We start from the raw sequence: 15,497 nt of genomic DNA, 5'->3' as shown, positions 1-15,497 counted from the left end.
AAATAACCTACTAAAAAATTCCAATACCTATCCAAACAAAAAGTTATAATGAGTGCACAAGATAAATGGGACACCCTGTATATGCGCTGATTGTCGGAGTTCGACAGGTGGACTGGGTGGTATTTGTGAATCCGATACTGACATGTTGTCCATCCTGCCTCAGCCCTTACAGAGCCAGTTTCCATTCCCAAACGAGTATCTGACAAGTCCCTGGGCCCGGAGCCCCAAGTCCTTCCTATATCATAATTTTATTAGAAACCCATATTAATTCAGGACTTCACTTCAGCCTATTTTTTACTATTGCATATGATAAATTAAACCAGGGGAAGGTGAAGAGTATTTGTAGAATGACAGAAAAGGGAGTACATCGGGGAAAACTCTCTACAGTGTCTGTTTGTCCTCCACAAATACCATCACAGCCTGGCTGGGGATCAAATTGGTGCCGCATGGACGGCAAACCAGCTTACTAGCACTTGAATCCCGAACGTGGATAGGAGTTACATTGCATTGTACACAGATTCATTACCTACATGCATGCCATCATAAATAATTGGGTTGCGGAATTTAAGAGAGGATGAACGTAGCAAATTTGGAAAACCTAAGCTTATTTCCGTGATCAATCCAGAAAATATCGATGTCATCATGAAATTATTTTGAAGCATCGAGGAATTAGACTCATACGTTTACTAGGGATTTTGAAAATTTCCCATGAACGTGCATTCCACATCATGCATCATGATTTGGGTATGAGAAAATCATGTTCTAAATGGATCCCTATTTGCCTGAATGAGAGTGGAAATTTTGAAGTCGCTTTGCTTTCTTTTGAGAATTTTTCTTTTCGGGTCGTAATGTAACTATGAACGAAACATCGATCCATCATTTGGATACAGAAACAAAAGAACAACAAAAAAATAAAACGCTTTGGTTTTACCTGCCCAAAAAAATGCTTGTTCAGAAATCGGGAACAAAAGTCCTTCTTCCGGTTTTGGGGGACAAAGATAGAGTAATTTTAACGAACTACTTAGGCCGTGTCTCAAAGCTCAAGTCCAAACTACACACTAGTGACTAGCAACTAGGTGACTTGTAAACTACACACTAGGGAGCTTTGGAAACGTATGCTTGAAACATGGCCTTCGTTATAGACTATTTTTCTAAAAACCGTGACATCACGGTGCAGCACTGAATTAAGAAGACAGTGTCCTAATGCAGTTTCATTACGAATTATGTGAAAAAGATAAGGACTTAATATATTACAATAATGTTAAAACATTGTACAGAAGGTACTAACAATGCCAGTGTTCAAAGCTAACGTGTTATTCCACATTATATTTACATTATTTCACTTCCAAAGCATTTTCAGATTTAATAACCCCAATTGCTGATGAGATATCCATGTTTGTTTAGTGAAAAAGTCAGTAATCAAGAAAGCATTTTCGTTTACTAGCTACTATGGACTTGATTGCTATGCACTATGTAGCTTTGGATCATAACTTCTGACGTCACATCCGGCTATTTAGTCAACAATCTAGTTCACTTCAGCTGAAAATGTAGCTTTGAGACACGGCCTTAGAACAAGGCAAAACTAAAACTTCAATATTAACTAAGCTAACGTAGGACAATGTTCGTTCAGTGTGTCCACCATATCCGCATGAATTTTCTTGCCGGACAACCCTTTCAAAAATAGCTACTTATCCACCGACAAATACTCAATTTTATCATAAGTTAATTTTTTATCTGACAATTTCTTTAAAAAGTCACTATACATAGTGAGCCGTAAGTAATGTCATTCATTTCAGAAGAATATTCTTTGAAATATTTCAAACAAAAAAGTTTAATATAATAATTTTGCTAGTTTTTGCTTCCTTGTCGAGATAAAAATTGTTTTATATTAAACACTTTATAGCATGTTTTCGGAAAGTTTTATATTTAATTCTCAATATACTTAGGCAATTTAAGAGAGCAGTGTGTTGTGATAACCAGACTGTGGCCTAGGGTCACCGTTCGCGAGACTGAAGTTTGGAACGCAGAGAGTAGCCTAGCATGACATGACCCATGAGGTGGGATGGCACTGTGAGAGTACAGTAGGCGCCCGAGATCAAAATGGGCTATTTTATCAAAAGTAAATTTTAAGAAAAATGCAAAAATTTCATACATCTAATACAAGAAAGATAAAAATGCGGGAATGATTCTAATTGATGGAAACGTCAATAGTAAACATGCCTACCATGTTTATTCAAATCATAGTGTCCAAATATTTGTTTTATAAGAAAATTTAAATTTTGATACCCCATTTTGATGCATTTGTTTTGAAACTCGTTACTCTTATTTTACAATACTGGCTATAACGATGCTTTGAACATGATTTCTTTTAGAATAAAGATCTGAAAATACCTTAATTTCCTTTTTAATAGCACTATTCCCAAAATTGTTTAAAAATACCTTCAAAAACTGGAAGTCTTTTAGTAAATTATTAGAGCTATTTTAAGGTTTTACAGAAATTATAACAAAAAAAGTCTTCAAACATTTGCACAGGAATCTTTAACAAGAGTAAACATGTGCCAAGGCTATCAGCGTCCTCTTCTCCATCTTATTCGTTTGCTGGCACATCCCAGGTCATACGGATTTACAGGTTTATCTGCGGATGATGTTTTCTTTTCCAGAACATTCCAAAATATTTCTACACCAATCCTTCTACATATATTATTTTAAATGGATTGATAGTTACATGGATGTATTGATACTCTACGGAAACATTTACCTCGTTTATGTAGTCCATATGATAAATATCGATTGCTCTAAAAGCGTAAACATGCGTCTCCTTTAAATAAGATGCAAAAAAAAAAAAGACGTTGAACTTCTGAGATATGTGGCGATCAGAGCACAAGGGAATGAAGTCACAAAAATAAACTTTTCAGAAAATTAGACTAATGTCTTTTATGTATAGTTAATTACATATTAAAGGTGAGCGTCATTTTAAACATCTGCACCACTGCAAAGATTGTGAGGACATGATTCTTTTATGCTCTGAAAGTAGCCTCATCTAAGGTATGTACAGACGAAATATCTCCCAATAAACCAAAAGTGGACTTGATTCCCATCTGCTCTGAACGCCCCATATCTTGAATGGAAGGGAGTTGGTCGGTTTCACAGTGTATTTTGTAAATTTCTTTCACTTACGGCTTGAACATTCTTCATAGCTAACCTTGATTACAGTTGCATGTTTCCCAGTGATACTGTGATATACTTCTTATAATTGCCTCTTCTTTTTTTATTTGCTTCTCCATTTTTCCGAATATCCTGCCACAGAGTAGAAAACTGTGTCCAACAACAGGGAATAGAACCCTGTCATATTTCAGGGATGATGGAGCTTCATTGTAGAACCATCAACAGATCATCGATATCATAATAATATTTTTGTGACCCGCATCCATCTGAGACTAGAAGAATCTTTTCAATTTTACTCTTGTCATTACATGTCAGTCTATGATTAACAACAAATACAACTTCAGAACTTCCTTTAGGAGCCTCCTGTTCTAGCCATGTGTAAGAAAATGCACTTTTGGTCTCAATATTTTGTCTTGTCTCTGCTCAACTACTGTTTCATTGTACATGTAATATTGCCTGGCTTAATATGTTGCTTGGCTAGGAAGGCGTGGAAATACCAAATTCTGCTGACAAACAAATTTCAAAGTGAGAAGGCCTGGACACACCTCATTCTTGAATTTATAAAAACTTTTCACTCTCAACAGATGAATACGTTGAGCAGTCATAGCCTGTAATCTTCTGTCAGACGTAGTATTGTCGTAATTCATAAAATAACGCTTATTACATTAGTTGACATCAATATTTTTCATAGCAAAACAGTCCTGGATTTATAAATGAGAAGAGAAGTGTAGACGTATAATTTTTGTGTAACTAAAGTCTCAATAATGTTGGTTTTTTTTAAATCTGGCGAATAAACTATAACCACACAAGCTTTGGCAAACATAAACCTTTCTGTTTCATGTGGTCTGGAAATATAACGTAACAATATGAAATATGGCCCATTTTGTTCTGTTCAAATAACGGTTGGCATGTCCCATTTTGATTAATTCATTAATAATAATATATCTCATTTTGATCTATGTACTGATTTTCTCCATGCACTTTACACGTCTAAAATAAACCATTTTGAAACTGAACCTTTCATTGTGTAAAGTCTTCAACCCAAACTTGCCAATGACGTCAGTAACTCATTTTCTAAAAAAAAAAGTCACATAGTCCATTTTGATCTCGGGCGCCTCAGTTGGTTTCGTAAGAAATTACATTACCGCCTTTCTAATTATGCATTCACAATATCGAAGCGTGGACATTACAAAAGTTTAATGCTAGCAAGGGAAGTTGAAGTGTTTTCTTCTATTGGTAACCTAATTTTTGTATGGATATGGCTAAAACATGGCAGCCTTAACGGTAAAGCACACTGCACATTCGTTAGTGACATAGTAGTGACAAACTAAGTTGCTATAAATCTGCTCTTATTCAAGGTGACAATGAAGTGATTCGAATGAAAGGAATAGAAGTGCCGGATCAACAAGCCATTACAAGTAATGCATCACTGAAATGCCTTTTCGAACTGGGACCTACTGCAACCCTTTACTCTGTCAAGTGGTACAAGGATGGTGCAGAATTCTATCGCTACCTTCCCGGTGTAACGCCGCCTGCACAAGCCTTCTCTCTGCCTGGCGTCACAGTTGATGTGAGTACTGTACTCATGCTGCTAAAATGTGTTCGTGCGTGTTTTTGCGTGTGTGTGCCTGCATGTATACTGGTACGGGGATTTAAAAACACGAACGAGGCTATAATCATTATTACAGAGGTCATAACTTTACTTCGGAAGTTTATATAAATACATATTCTCATTGAATGTGCATCTATTCAGTTGGACATTGTGCCACTGTCACATACTATATTCCGTGACGCAGTACATGAAGGTAGGCCACCAAAGGAGGAACAGAGACGTAGAACTTAACCTGAGAAGGATTAAATCCGAAATCGGAAATGGAATCAGATGTGGTTTAGTGGATAAAGCGTCAGCACGTAGAACTGAAAATCTGGGTTCGGGTCCCGGTGCCAGAGAGAATTTTTCTCCGTTCTACCAATTCTTCACCATCTGATACTTTTCTTATTTCTCAATTTTTATGCAACTTCACACTTCTGACTTGGCCTTGGAGTGACGTCATTGCTTGTCTTCTTACTGATGATTAGGGACCGGATTTTTATTTAATATCAAGGTGTGAAATATGTACATATTTATGTAAGAAAAATAAGCTGAATATGTACCAAAATATGTAAAATCATTCAAATATTTAATATCAATATCTGCGCTGGTTTGTATTGTTAAGCCTAGATATTTGCAGTCTGGTACAATTTTTAATTTTCTCTTCTTCATGATGCTACTGTTTCAAGTGCTCTTCCGCCGTTTCTGAGTATCATCATTTCTATCTTGTCCACATTTATATCAAATTTGTTTTTATTGCACCATTTTACCATGATGCTTATTGTTTCTTGTAACTTTGTAAGGTCTTTAGACCCTACTACTATGTCGTCCGCTTATGTGTATAAGATTATTCCCTCCTTGATTTTTACAATACAGAGTAGTTGTATGAGAAAGGTTGCCTTTTGTTCACTCATATTTACAGTGGGCGGTAAGGGGTGAGTGCCTCTTTTACTTCCTGGAACTTAGATGTTATGTTTCGTCCCGAAATATATCCTTTCTCGGGTAGGTAAAAAGGCTTATTTCAAATTGTAAACTTCCCCAGCAGCAGTTTTATTTTTCTTTCTAAAGAAGTAAAAATGAATAAAACCCCTAAATATGTAGATTTATGTAATACCAAGCCACAATATGTAATGTGGGGTAAATATGTAAAAAATATGTAGCATCAAATTTTAATATATTGATGGTAATTACAAGATTCGCAAAGATTTGGTATTTATATAGGGGAGAGTCGGGTAGTATCGGACATCGGGTAATATCGGACAGTGAGTTTCTTTCATCTACCACACGATGATAGTACCTGATTGACATGGTTACGTTTCTGTGATGTCGCATAGAGAAACGTAACCATGTCATTCAGGTACTACCATATGGTGGTAGATGAAAGAAACGCACTGTCCGATACTACCCGACTCTCCCCTACGGTTAGGTTGAAAGGAATATAATATGTAATTACATAAAAATCCGATCCCTACTGATGATGTCGTCGCCTGAGCGGAATTCGATGACATTAAAGATTTCTTCCGACATCCTTCCATCACAATCTCCTGTGTCACTGCCTTCATGCCTTTCGCAACTTTACCTTTTCTATTCCCTGCACATTTATTTACAATCCCTCTTACTCTCTCCTTTATCTCCATTCTTTTACTTTCATTTATATTCTCTCCGTTTGTCGACTCATTCAAGTTTTCTATACAAAATTCGACGTCAAATAACTCCCCATTATTTTTCAATGTATCCTTAATTAATTTTGCATATAATGTCCATTTTTTTCTAGCTGCTTTCATAAACGGCACTAAAACCTTTCTTCTACGTCTCGTATTCAAAATCTTCCTCTATACTAATGTTCGAGTGCATATATTATATTATAAAAACTTTGTATATTCTTTTCTGCTCAAGTCATGTCCTATAGTTTCAAATAAATTCAGGTCTTGCATATTTTTAGATGCTTATAGTGCACACGTTTTAAAATCAAATTATTTTCAAAAGCTGTAATTTTTTGTGAACTTTCAGAACTCCAATACGTTAATAGTAGACTATTATCACAGTCTAGTATATCCAGTCACGAAGCTCAATACATACTAATATGCATTCATATATAGTTGCTAACCACTAGGATCGCTAATATCGCCTCATTACAGACAATGCGAAGTAGTGCCGGCACAGTCTATTGTTCCTAGCACCCTCACAACTCAAGCTTCGTGACTATATATATATATATATATATATATATATATATATATATATATATATATATATACACTAGACTGTGCTATTAGTATGATATCTATGTAAAGTTCAAGTAGCTGTGTTTTTAGAAATTATTAAGTTTAATTAGTCTTTTTTATGATCAAATATTTGTTTCAACTTAACGAATCACAGAAAAACTATTATAATTGTCCAGTAGAATATCTTATTAAGGACAACCAGTAAAAAATTAAGCACCTCACATAATTTGTTTTTGACATGTGTCCACTCATACTCGTATATGTAAATTGAAAACATTTTTTCTTAGACAGCATTATAATATATTGCCGAAATAAATAATGTTATGTGGTATATTTCTGTTTCTGGTGTTGGCATCATTCATGACGTCACTTCCGTAGAAATTTCATGATCACAGTCATTGTTGTTGTGTGGCATCTGGCTGTTGTTTGTGTGACATTCGTTTGTCGCATTTCAGAATATGGGATACAGAGCAACGCACAAATATCAAATTTTGTGATTTTCTTTTTTTTTGTACAAATCTTCTTCAGATACATTAAGAATGCTCATGGTGAAGCAGCAATGAAAAAAAAAAAGTTTTTCCTGAAGGTCGACCAGAGAGCCGGTCATCTTTGATACTCACACAGGCTTCATTCTAAAATGCGACCAACGAATATCACACGAACAACGGCCATTTGCAACACAACGACGACTATTGGGTGTTCAGTTCAAAGTGTGTCATGGCTCGCTGTATGCCGTCATGTGGCTAGTCGTTGAGCCTAGAGAATTCAATCTTCCTACACTTCCACAGAGGTGTATTACCTATGAGCCAGAGAAGTTGCCTAGCAAGTACGGCGTTCATTCTGAAGAGTACTTACCGATACGTATGGTAACGCCGGTAGTGGCAGGAATGTGAACTGTTTGGAAACATGTACTGAGGTGGGTTTTTTCTTACTGTCGGGATATGTGGAGAGGGTTAAGACGATTACTTACGTATTTGTTGACATTAACTTCGATGGTCAACATGGACACGGAGCATTTGATTTGTATTGTGGAATGTTGCTGTACGCAACCGATGATAACAAATACCCTGCGTACGACTTGCCCGCGCAAAACACAGTTCGAAAGAGGTTATGGTAGTACACAGACAGTACAGACCGCCATCTGTTGCTACGACGTTCAAGTTATACCGTACACGTTCTCAAGTTCAGATTGAACGCTTTGATTAATAGGCAACTTCTGTGACATAAAAGCTGAAACTCGCTTCAAATCGCTGACTCACAACAGTGACGTCATGACACACTTTGAAATGAACACCCAGTATAATCATGAAACTTTTACAGATGTGACGTCATGAATGATGTCAACACCAGAAACAAAAATATACCACATAACATTATTTATTTCGGCGAAAAAAATATATTCCGGAAACTTTTTGAACCGAATAGTAACAGTGAGTAAATAAACTATCCACCTAAATTTGTCTCAATCCTTAAATTTATTTATTTATTTTATTTATTTATTTAATAATAACATATACATAAAAACGTTACATTAAAATACCCCGAAAGAGCAAAGCTCGTGTTCGGGGACAGTTCCGTTACATAGATACACATACTTTGTAGACAAAATACTTAAGAAAAAAGGTCACATAAAAATTGTAATAAAATTAGTAAATAATAATACTAATAATAACTGAGTGAAAAAAGAGACGATGTTTAGATTGATGGATTAATATTAAATTATTATTAGTAGTATAATTAGTGCAGGTCATGTTGATATAGTAACCAAGATAAAATAGAAAAATACACTTAGGATAGAAATAAACTTGTTTTACAATACATGGTACATAATATATATACAGGGAAGTCTGTCATATAAATTTTTTAATTCTGGATCTGAAAATTTCATTGCTTAAAGTAGTCAATTCCGGATGAAATTTTATTATCGAATTATATAGACAGGGACCATAATTTGTACTGTGTAGTAAAGCAGCAGATGTGAAATATTTAGGTTCAACTAATTTAAGAATTTCATTTCGTCTCGTATTATGAGCATGTGGCTGAGCTACAAATTTCGTTCTATTTTTATGATAGAATTTCATTAAAGAGTATTTATAAATTTGGTCAATTCTAAAAACATTCAATTCAGAATGGATCAAATTTGTTGGATAATCCAGTCGCCTTTTCAAACAAATTTTGATTATACGTTTTTGCAACATAATTAGAGGAAAAAGAGCAGTTTTTGTAATGCCTCCCCATCCAATTATACCATATTGGATAACAGATTCAACTAGAGCCAAATAAACCAAACGTAATACATGAGTAGGCAAGTAATGGCGAAGGTTTACAAATTTGTAAATTGTTTTACGTATCCTGTTACATAAAAAGGTGATTTGTCTATCCCATTTCAAGTGCTGATCAACAATAATTCCCAGGCATTTCATATCTACAGATTCTTTCAGGCAAGGGCATTTACAGGTTGTAGAGAGTTTACAAAATGAGTTGTGGGTTATTAATTTTAAATGAGAAAGTGATTCCAATTTGTTCAATCCAGAGACTGTTAAAGAAAATGGCACCAAAGTAGTTTTAGTTATATTTAGAGATAGCAAATTTGCATCAAGCCAGTTTTTGATCAAATTTATACCTACATTGGCATGTTTATAAGTGTCCTCCCAAGTTAAACCACTGAAAATCACCACCGTATCATCAGCGTAAGAATAACAGGAGCCATTATGTACTTTCAAATCAATGTTTAATAAATCATTAATATATATTAAAAATAGAATAGGACCTAAAATTGTTCCCTGAGGGACACCTATATCAATATTTACATTTTCACTTATATTATCATCAATTTTGGTTACCTGAGTTCTTTTGTTTAAGTATGATTGAAATAACTTATGCGCAATACCCCTGACTCCTATATCAAATAATTTGTCCAGAAGTAAACGATGGTTCACCGTGTCAAAAGCTTTCCTTAAATCTAAGAAAATCCCTAAACATTTAGAACCGTTATCCAACTCCTGCATAATTTTACCAGTGACTTCAATAATTGCGTCATCCGTAGATAATTTATTTCTGAAGCCATACTGATGTTTGGGGAGAATTTCATTTTTCTCTAAGTAATTTACTAATCTGTTTTTTAACATTTTTCTAATATCTTTGAGAAGCTAGAGAGCAAGGATATAGGTCTATAGTTATTCAGACTTTTTCTTTCCCCTGACTTATGGACCGGTACAACTACAGCATTTTTCAGAGATTCTGGGAAAACTCCTTGGGTGAGACATAGATTGAAAACATAAACAAGCGGTTTTAATATATGTTTAATGATAATCTTTAATGTGTTATTTGTAATTTTGTCGATTCCCTGTGAGACATTATTTTTTAAGGATTTAACAATATTATAAATTTCTTCTTCGGTTACTGGTGATAAAAACATGGAGGAAGATGCGTGCTTATTATGGCCACTGCAATAATTTTTCGTGTTAAATGCCGATTTGTTGATGTTCGAAGCAATGCTATGTCCTACTTTTGAGAAATATTTATTAAATTCATTAGCTATGTCTTTTTTGTTTTTAAATATTTCTCCCTCTTCATTTAAAATCTCTGATATGATACTATTTTGGTTCACATTTACGTCTGTGGCTTCATTAATAGTTTGCCAAAATTTCCTAGGATTATTTCGATACTTCTGAAATTGAGATTGATAATACTGAGTTTTCATGTTTCTTATAATAAGAGTTAAGGTATTTCTGTATTTTTTGTAATAATTTATTAGATTTATATTATCAGGTTCTTTTCTAATATTTCTGGCTAATTTGTCTCTTATACGGATTGACTTAATGATACCTGTGGTGATCCAGGGTTTTATTTTTCTTAATTTAGAAGATACTTTAAAGTAAGATACATCTGTGCTTATGTCTATATAATTAGATATTAAATTTTGGAATACTTGAAAGCATAATTCAGCATTTTCACAGTTAAGCACGGAATCCCAATTTTCTTTTTCTATAAGCGAAATTAGCTTATTGTAATTTATGTTTCTTTTTATATGGAGAGGATACTGAGATGTATTAGAGTTTTTAATTCCAATTTCGAATAATGGAATAACTGCATAGTGGTCGGTAATAGCACTACACAAAACAGCAGGTACAAATTTCCAGTTACTCTTTGTTTTAAAAAATATGTGATCAAGGCAAGACTTAGAATCAGGCCGAGTGATAGAGTGTAAAAATTTGACAAAACCATATTCGTGTAAGATATTCATGTACCTATTGCCAGTACTGTCTAATTTGTCTTCTAGAATTTGTATGTTAATGTCTCCAACAATGATTTGATTGCTTGTGTCTTTAGAATTAAACAAAAATAGTTCAAAATTGTCTAAAAATTCATTTATACAATTGTTTGGGGATCTATATATCGCCACAATGGAGAATGGAGTATTATTACATATAAAATTAAGATGAATAGAATTACATTGTGGGATATCTACATGTACTATTGTGATATCAATATTATTTTTGCAGTAGACAACTAAACTATCTAAACTAAAATATTATTGAATGATCCATTTTACTGCTGTAAAGATAATTAGCTACATAAAATCAGTGTTGTAACTTTCCTTGCATTTGCAGTATAAATATTAGCAGATTTATAAAGATTTTTTTCCGTGCCTTTACATACAAGCCTCCTTAATTAGTAGAACAAATAAACAATTTAAAGGAAATATTATGTTCTCATTAAAATTAATTATTACTTGCTACAATAAATATGACAAATATATAAATGTAAGGTACTAAAATGTCATATATTTCTTGAAATCGAGATTTTACTGTAAACCTCGCTCAACATTTTATATTTATATATAACAATAAGGGGTTTTATGTGGCCTCGAGGTCCCATGCTGTAGCACAGTGGTCTCAGGCATCATGTTTAGGACTCGCGTTACAGAATGTGCTCTGGTTCGAATCCTCATGGGGATACAATTTTCTCATGCAATTTCGGCCAGAGTATGGGATCGGTGCCATCCAGCATCATGATGAATTTGGCGAGCTGCAGTAAGTAGCGAAATCCAGTTACGAAAACCAACTATAACGGCTGGGAGGTTCATCATGTTGTCCACAAGATACCTCTATTCTTGTTAGATGATCGTTCACCTCTGCTGAGGCAAGAGCCTTGGCCCTCCATGGGCTCTTGGGCCACAGAAAAAAAAATGTGGCACAAAGGGTGTATAATCTGCTGACAGTTACGACGTAATAGAAAGCTCGAGGAAGGTCACTTATACCTGTCAAGTAATCCCAGGAAATCTATAAAATTTATGATAAAGCCTGAATCGTCAGGCACAGTCAACCAGTGATTGGGTCGGCCAATTTCTTTAATAATCTAATGCGATCAAATGCGAAAACTTCCTATTAAAACACCATGGATCATTCTGCTTGTATAATTGCTCACATAAAGTTAACATGAACCACTACACTTATATTTGCAGTTAGCGCATTCAGACGCACACCAAGTGATTCTCCAGTCCCTGCAGTCGGCTAGTTCTGGAGTGTACGAGTGTGAGGTTTCAACAGAGGCTCCATTCTTCCACACTGTGTCTGAGGAAGCTTTGCTAACTGTGACTGGTTTGTAATCTTACAACTACAAAAGACTATTGAACTTAAAAGTTGTTCTGTAAAGTTAGAATAGTACATTAAGAACATTGAATGACTTGTGTCCAAAATCTGCTATTTTGCTCAAAAACCGATTTTGACCCAATAACTAGGCTTCGGCCTAGGGACATAGACTAACCAGTATGATGTTTGGATTACACGGAGTATAAATGACGTCATGATCCGTGTGCAGTCACACGACTGCAACAGCACAGGTGGGTCCGTAATGTGCATTACCGTTGTGTGTAGGCTTATTGCTGCTTGGCTACGGTACGTGTAACAGGCTTCGGCGTAGGGACACCTGATTGAAGGTTACAATTCACGTTAATACTTTAATGGTAGAAATTTATTGTCTACACTTGGATTGCACTGTATACACTGCATCTGTGCAGGGGGAAATATATTTTGTACCGTACTGTGACGGATGTTTACACGTTGAGACACGAAGTAACTGCGCGCTCCATCTCCCACTCCACTCGACCAACACAACACTATCGTCTGTGCGTTCTGAACTTCATGCGTTTCTGTGCCCAGGACCGAAGCCTGTCAATAACATTATAAGAATATTTCTTACATTCTGAATCCAATGCTGAAGTTATTTTTTTGCCAATTCCAAACGATATTTAAAACTATGATTTCTTTTCCAAAACCTTCTATTTTTTGTTTTCCAGACCAAAACCTATTATCTTATATTTTAATTTAGAAAGTGTTGATAAACTATGAAGTATTCTAATACATTTAGTGCACAGAATGGTATAAAATTTCTGTAAGATAAGAATAAACACATATTTTTAAAATGGTACGTGTATTTCAAAGCCAGCAATTTTTCTTCTTGGTCTAAAAATAACTGAAAGTGAAATAGGATGTTTTGAAAACAAACCGTGCATTATTACTGGTACAGCAAATACAGAAAATAGTTGCCAGAATTTCTAAATAATATATTATGAAGTGCAGACCAATATGAGAGAGAGGGAGGGAAGGAGGGAGGGAGAAAGAGGGGGAGGGAGGGTGGGAGGGAGGGAGGAAGAGAGGGAAAGGGGGAGGGGGAGGGATATAAATACTGGATGTTCATTTCAAAGTGTGTCATGACGTCACTGTTGTGAGTCAGCGATTTGAAGCGAGTTTCAGCTTTTATGTCACAGAAGTTGCCTATTAATCAAGGCGTTCAAATGTGAACTTGAGAACGTGTACGGTATATCTTGAACGTCATAACAACAGATGGCGGTCTGTAAAGTCTGTGTGCTACCATAACCTCTTTCGAACTGTGTTTTGCGCGGTTAAATCGTACGCAGAGTATTTGTTATCATCGGTTGCGACATTCCACAATACAAATCAAATGCTCCGTGTCCATGTTGACCGTCGAAGTTAATGTCAACAAATACGTAAGTAATCGTCTTAACCCTCTCCCCATATCCTGACAGTAAGAAAAAAACTCACCTCAGTACGTGTTTCCAAACAGTTCACATTCCTGCCACTACAGGCGTTACCGTACGTATCGGTAAGTACTCTTCAAAATGAACGCCGTACTTGCTAGGCAACTTCTCTGGCACATAAGTAATACGCCTCTGCGGAAGTGTAGGAAGATTGAATTCTCTAGGCTCATCGACTAGCCACATGACGGCATACAGCGAGCCATGATACACTTTGAACTGAACACGCAGTATATATATGTTGGAAGTCATAAAACAAGTTGAACAGTCAAGTGCCTATAATATGAAGTAAAACTACAATAATATCTCAGTCTGTAGAATTGAAACAGAATGAAAAGGCATACTAAGCTGATATAAAAAAGACAAACAACTCATTAGCCAAATGACTAACGTATAAGTTTCCCGTGAAAGTTCAAAAGTCCAAATCCATCCCAATCCAAGTGAAATTTAAGTTGGTGGACGAATGATGGGGCAGGTTTTCTCGAAAATTTTCTATCACTTCTGCCACTTTCCCACAAATGTTTTATTACTACGTCATTCTTACAGCAGAAGTGATACTGAACACATCTCCTTCTGGTGTCGTAGTAAATAGGAAGCTTTACATCTCTAACACCCAGTAGTCTTAAAAGTCTGCCTGATAAATAACAATAATATACGTATACTCTATACCTCCCTGGGTGGGGAAATAATAATAATAAATAATTTCACATGTAAAGTGTGCATATCAAACACCACAGCTACAGTGATCTTCCTATAAAACCATATGAATTTTTGCAGCTTCTTCAACAGCAGGAGGTCCACGGATCTGGGGCCTTCGAGGATTGTACACAGAAGGTGATATAGTGGACGCTAACTGCACGTCACCCCCATCAAAGCCTGTTAGCAACATCACTTGGTATATGAACGACAAGAAAGTAAGTTCTAGTATAACATAAACAAAATTCAAAATATTTAATCAGAAGTTATCCAGAGGGAGCAGAAAGTAACTTTACCATCTTACAATACTCATGATATTTAATGAAATGATTTTCCACATAAGTTGCCTGACTGGTTGCCATACATCTTACTAATAAATATCATGATATTTGTGAATTAATTTTTATCTTCATATGGCCACACCAAGTAATTCCACATATTCGCATTAACAATGAAAAACAAAAGCATTGTTGTGTTCAATTACACCCGTTTAATCGATCTATAACGAAATAAACGAAAAACTTGACGAAAAATAATTCAGGCTTTTAAGGGTTAAAATGAAGTAGGGATATTTGATAAATTGAAGATGATTCTATTAATGTGGCTAGGTACTGTAGGTTGGATGTTTTATTATTTGGGTATTTGAGAAGTACCGGTAACTCTTCTGCTTATGTTTTAAATGATTTCTGGCTCCAATTTATTTCTTGCTTTTTCTTTTTGGAACCATTTGGGTTTTAGTTTGTTTAGTTATTCATATAGT

At 35.2% G+C, this 15,497-nt stretch overlaps 1 protein-coding gene across 2 annotated transcripts in view; it reads left to right on the top strand.

The window, feature by feature from the left end:
* The window catches only part of LOC138707776 (uncharacterized), a 63,342-nt gene that overhangs the window by 30,431 nt on the left and 17,414 nt on the right, over positions 1-15,497 (top strand). For both annotated transcript variants that reach the window (XM_069837669.1, XM_069837668.1), the window contains exons 2-4: positions 4,524-4,735; positions 12,449-12,584; positions 14,819-14,955. In XM_069837669.1, the coding sequence (XP_069693770.1) occupies positions 4,524-4,735; positions 12,449-12,584; positions 14,819-14,955 (485 nt within the window). The remainder of the gene's footprint in view (positions 1-4,523; positions 4,736-12,448; positions 12,585-14,818; positions 14,956-15,497) is intronic.

Source organism: Periplaneta americana, chromosome 10 (genome assembly GCF_040183065.1).
Source record: "Periplaneta americana isolate PAMFEO1 chromosome 10, P.americana_PAMFEO1_priV1, whole genome shotgun sequence".
NCBI classification, from domain to species: domain Eukaryota; kingdom Metazoa; phylum Arthropoda; class Insecta; order Blattodea; family Blattidae; genus Periplaneta; species Periplaneta americana.
The sequence above is the reverse complement of the archived record's forward strand: the minus strand, read 5'-3'. Positions and strand labels throughout refer to the sequence as shown.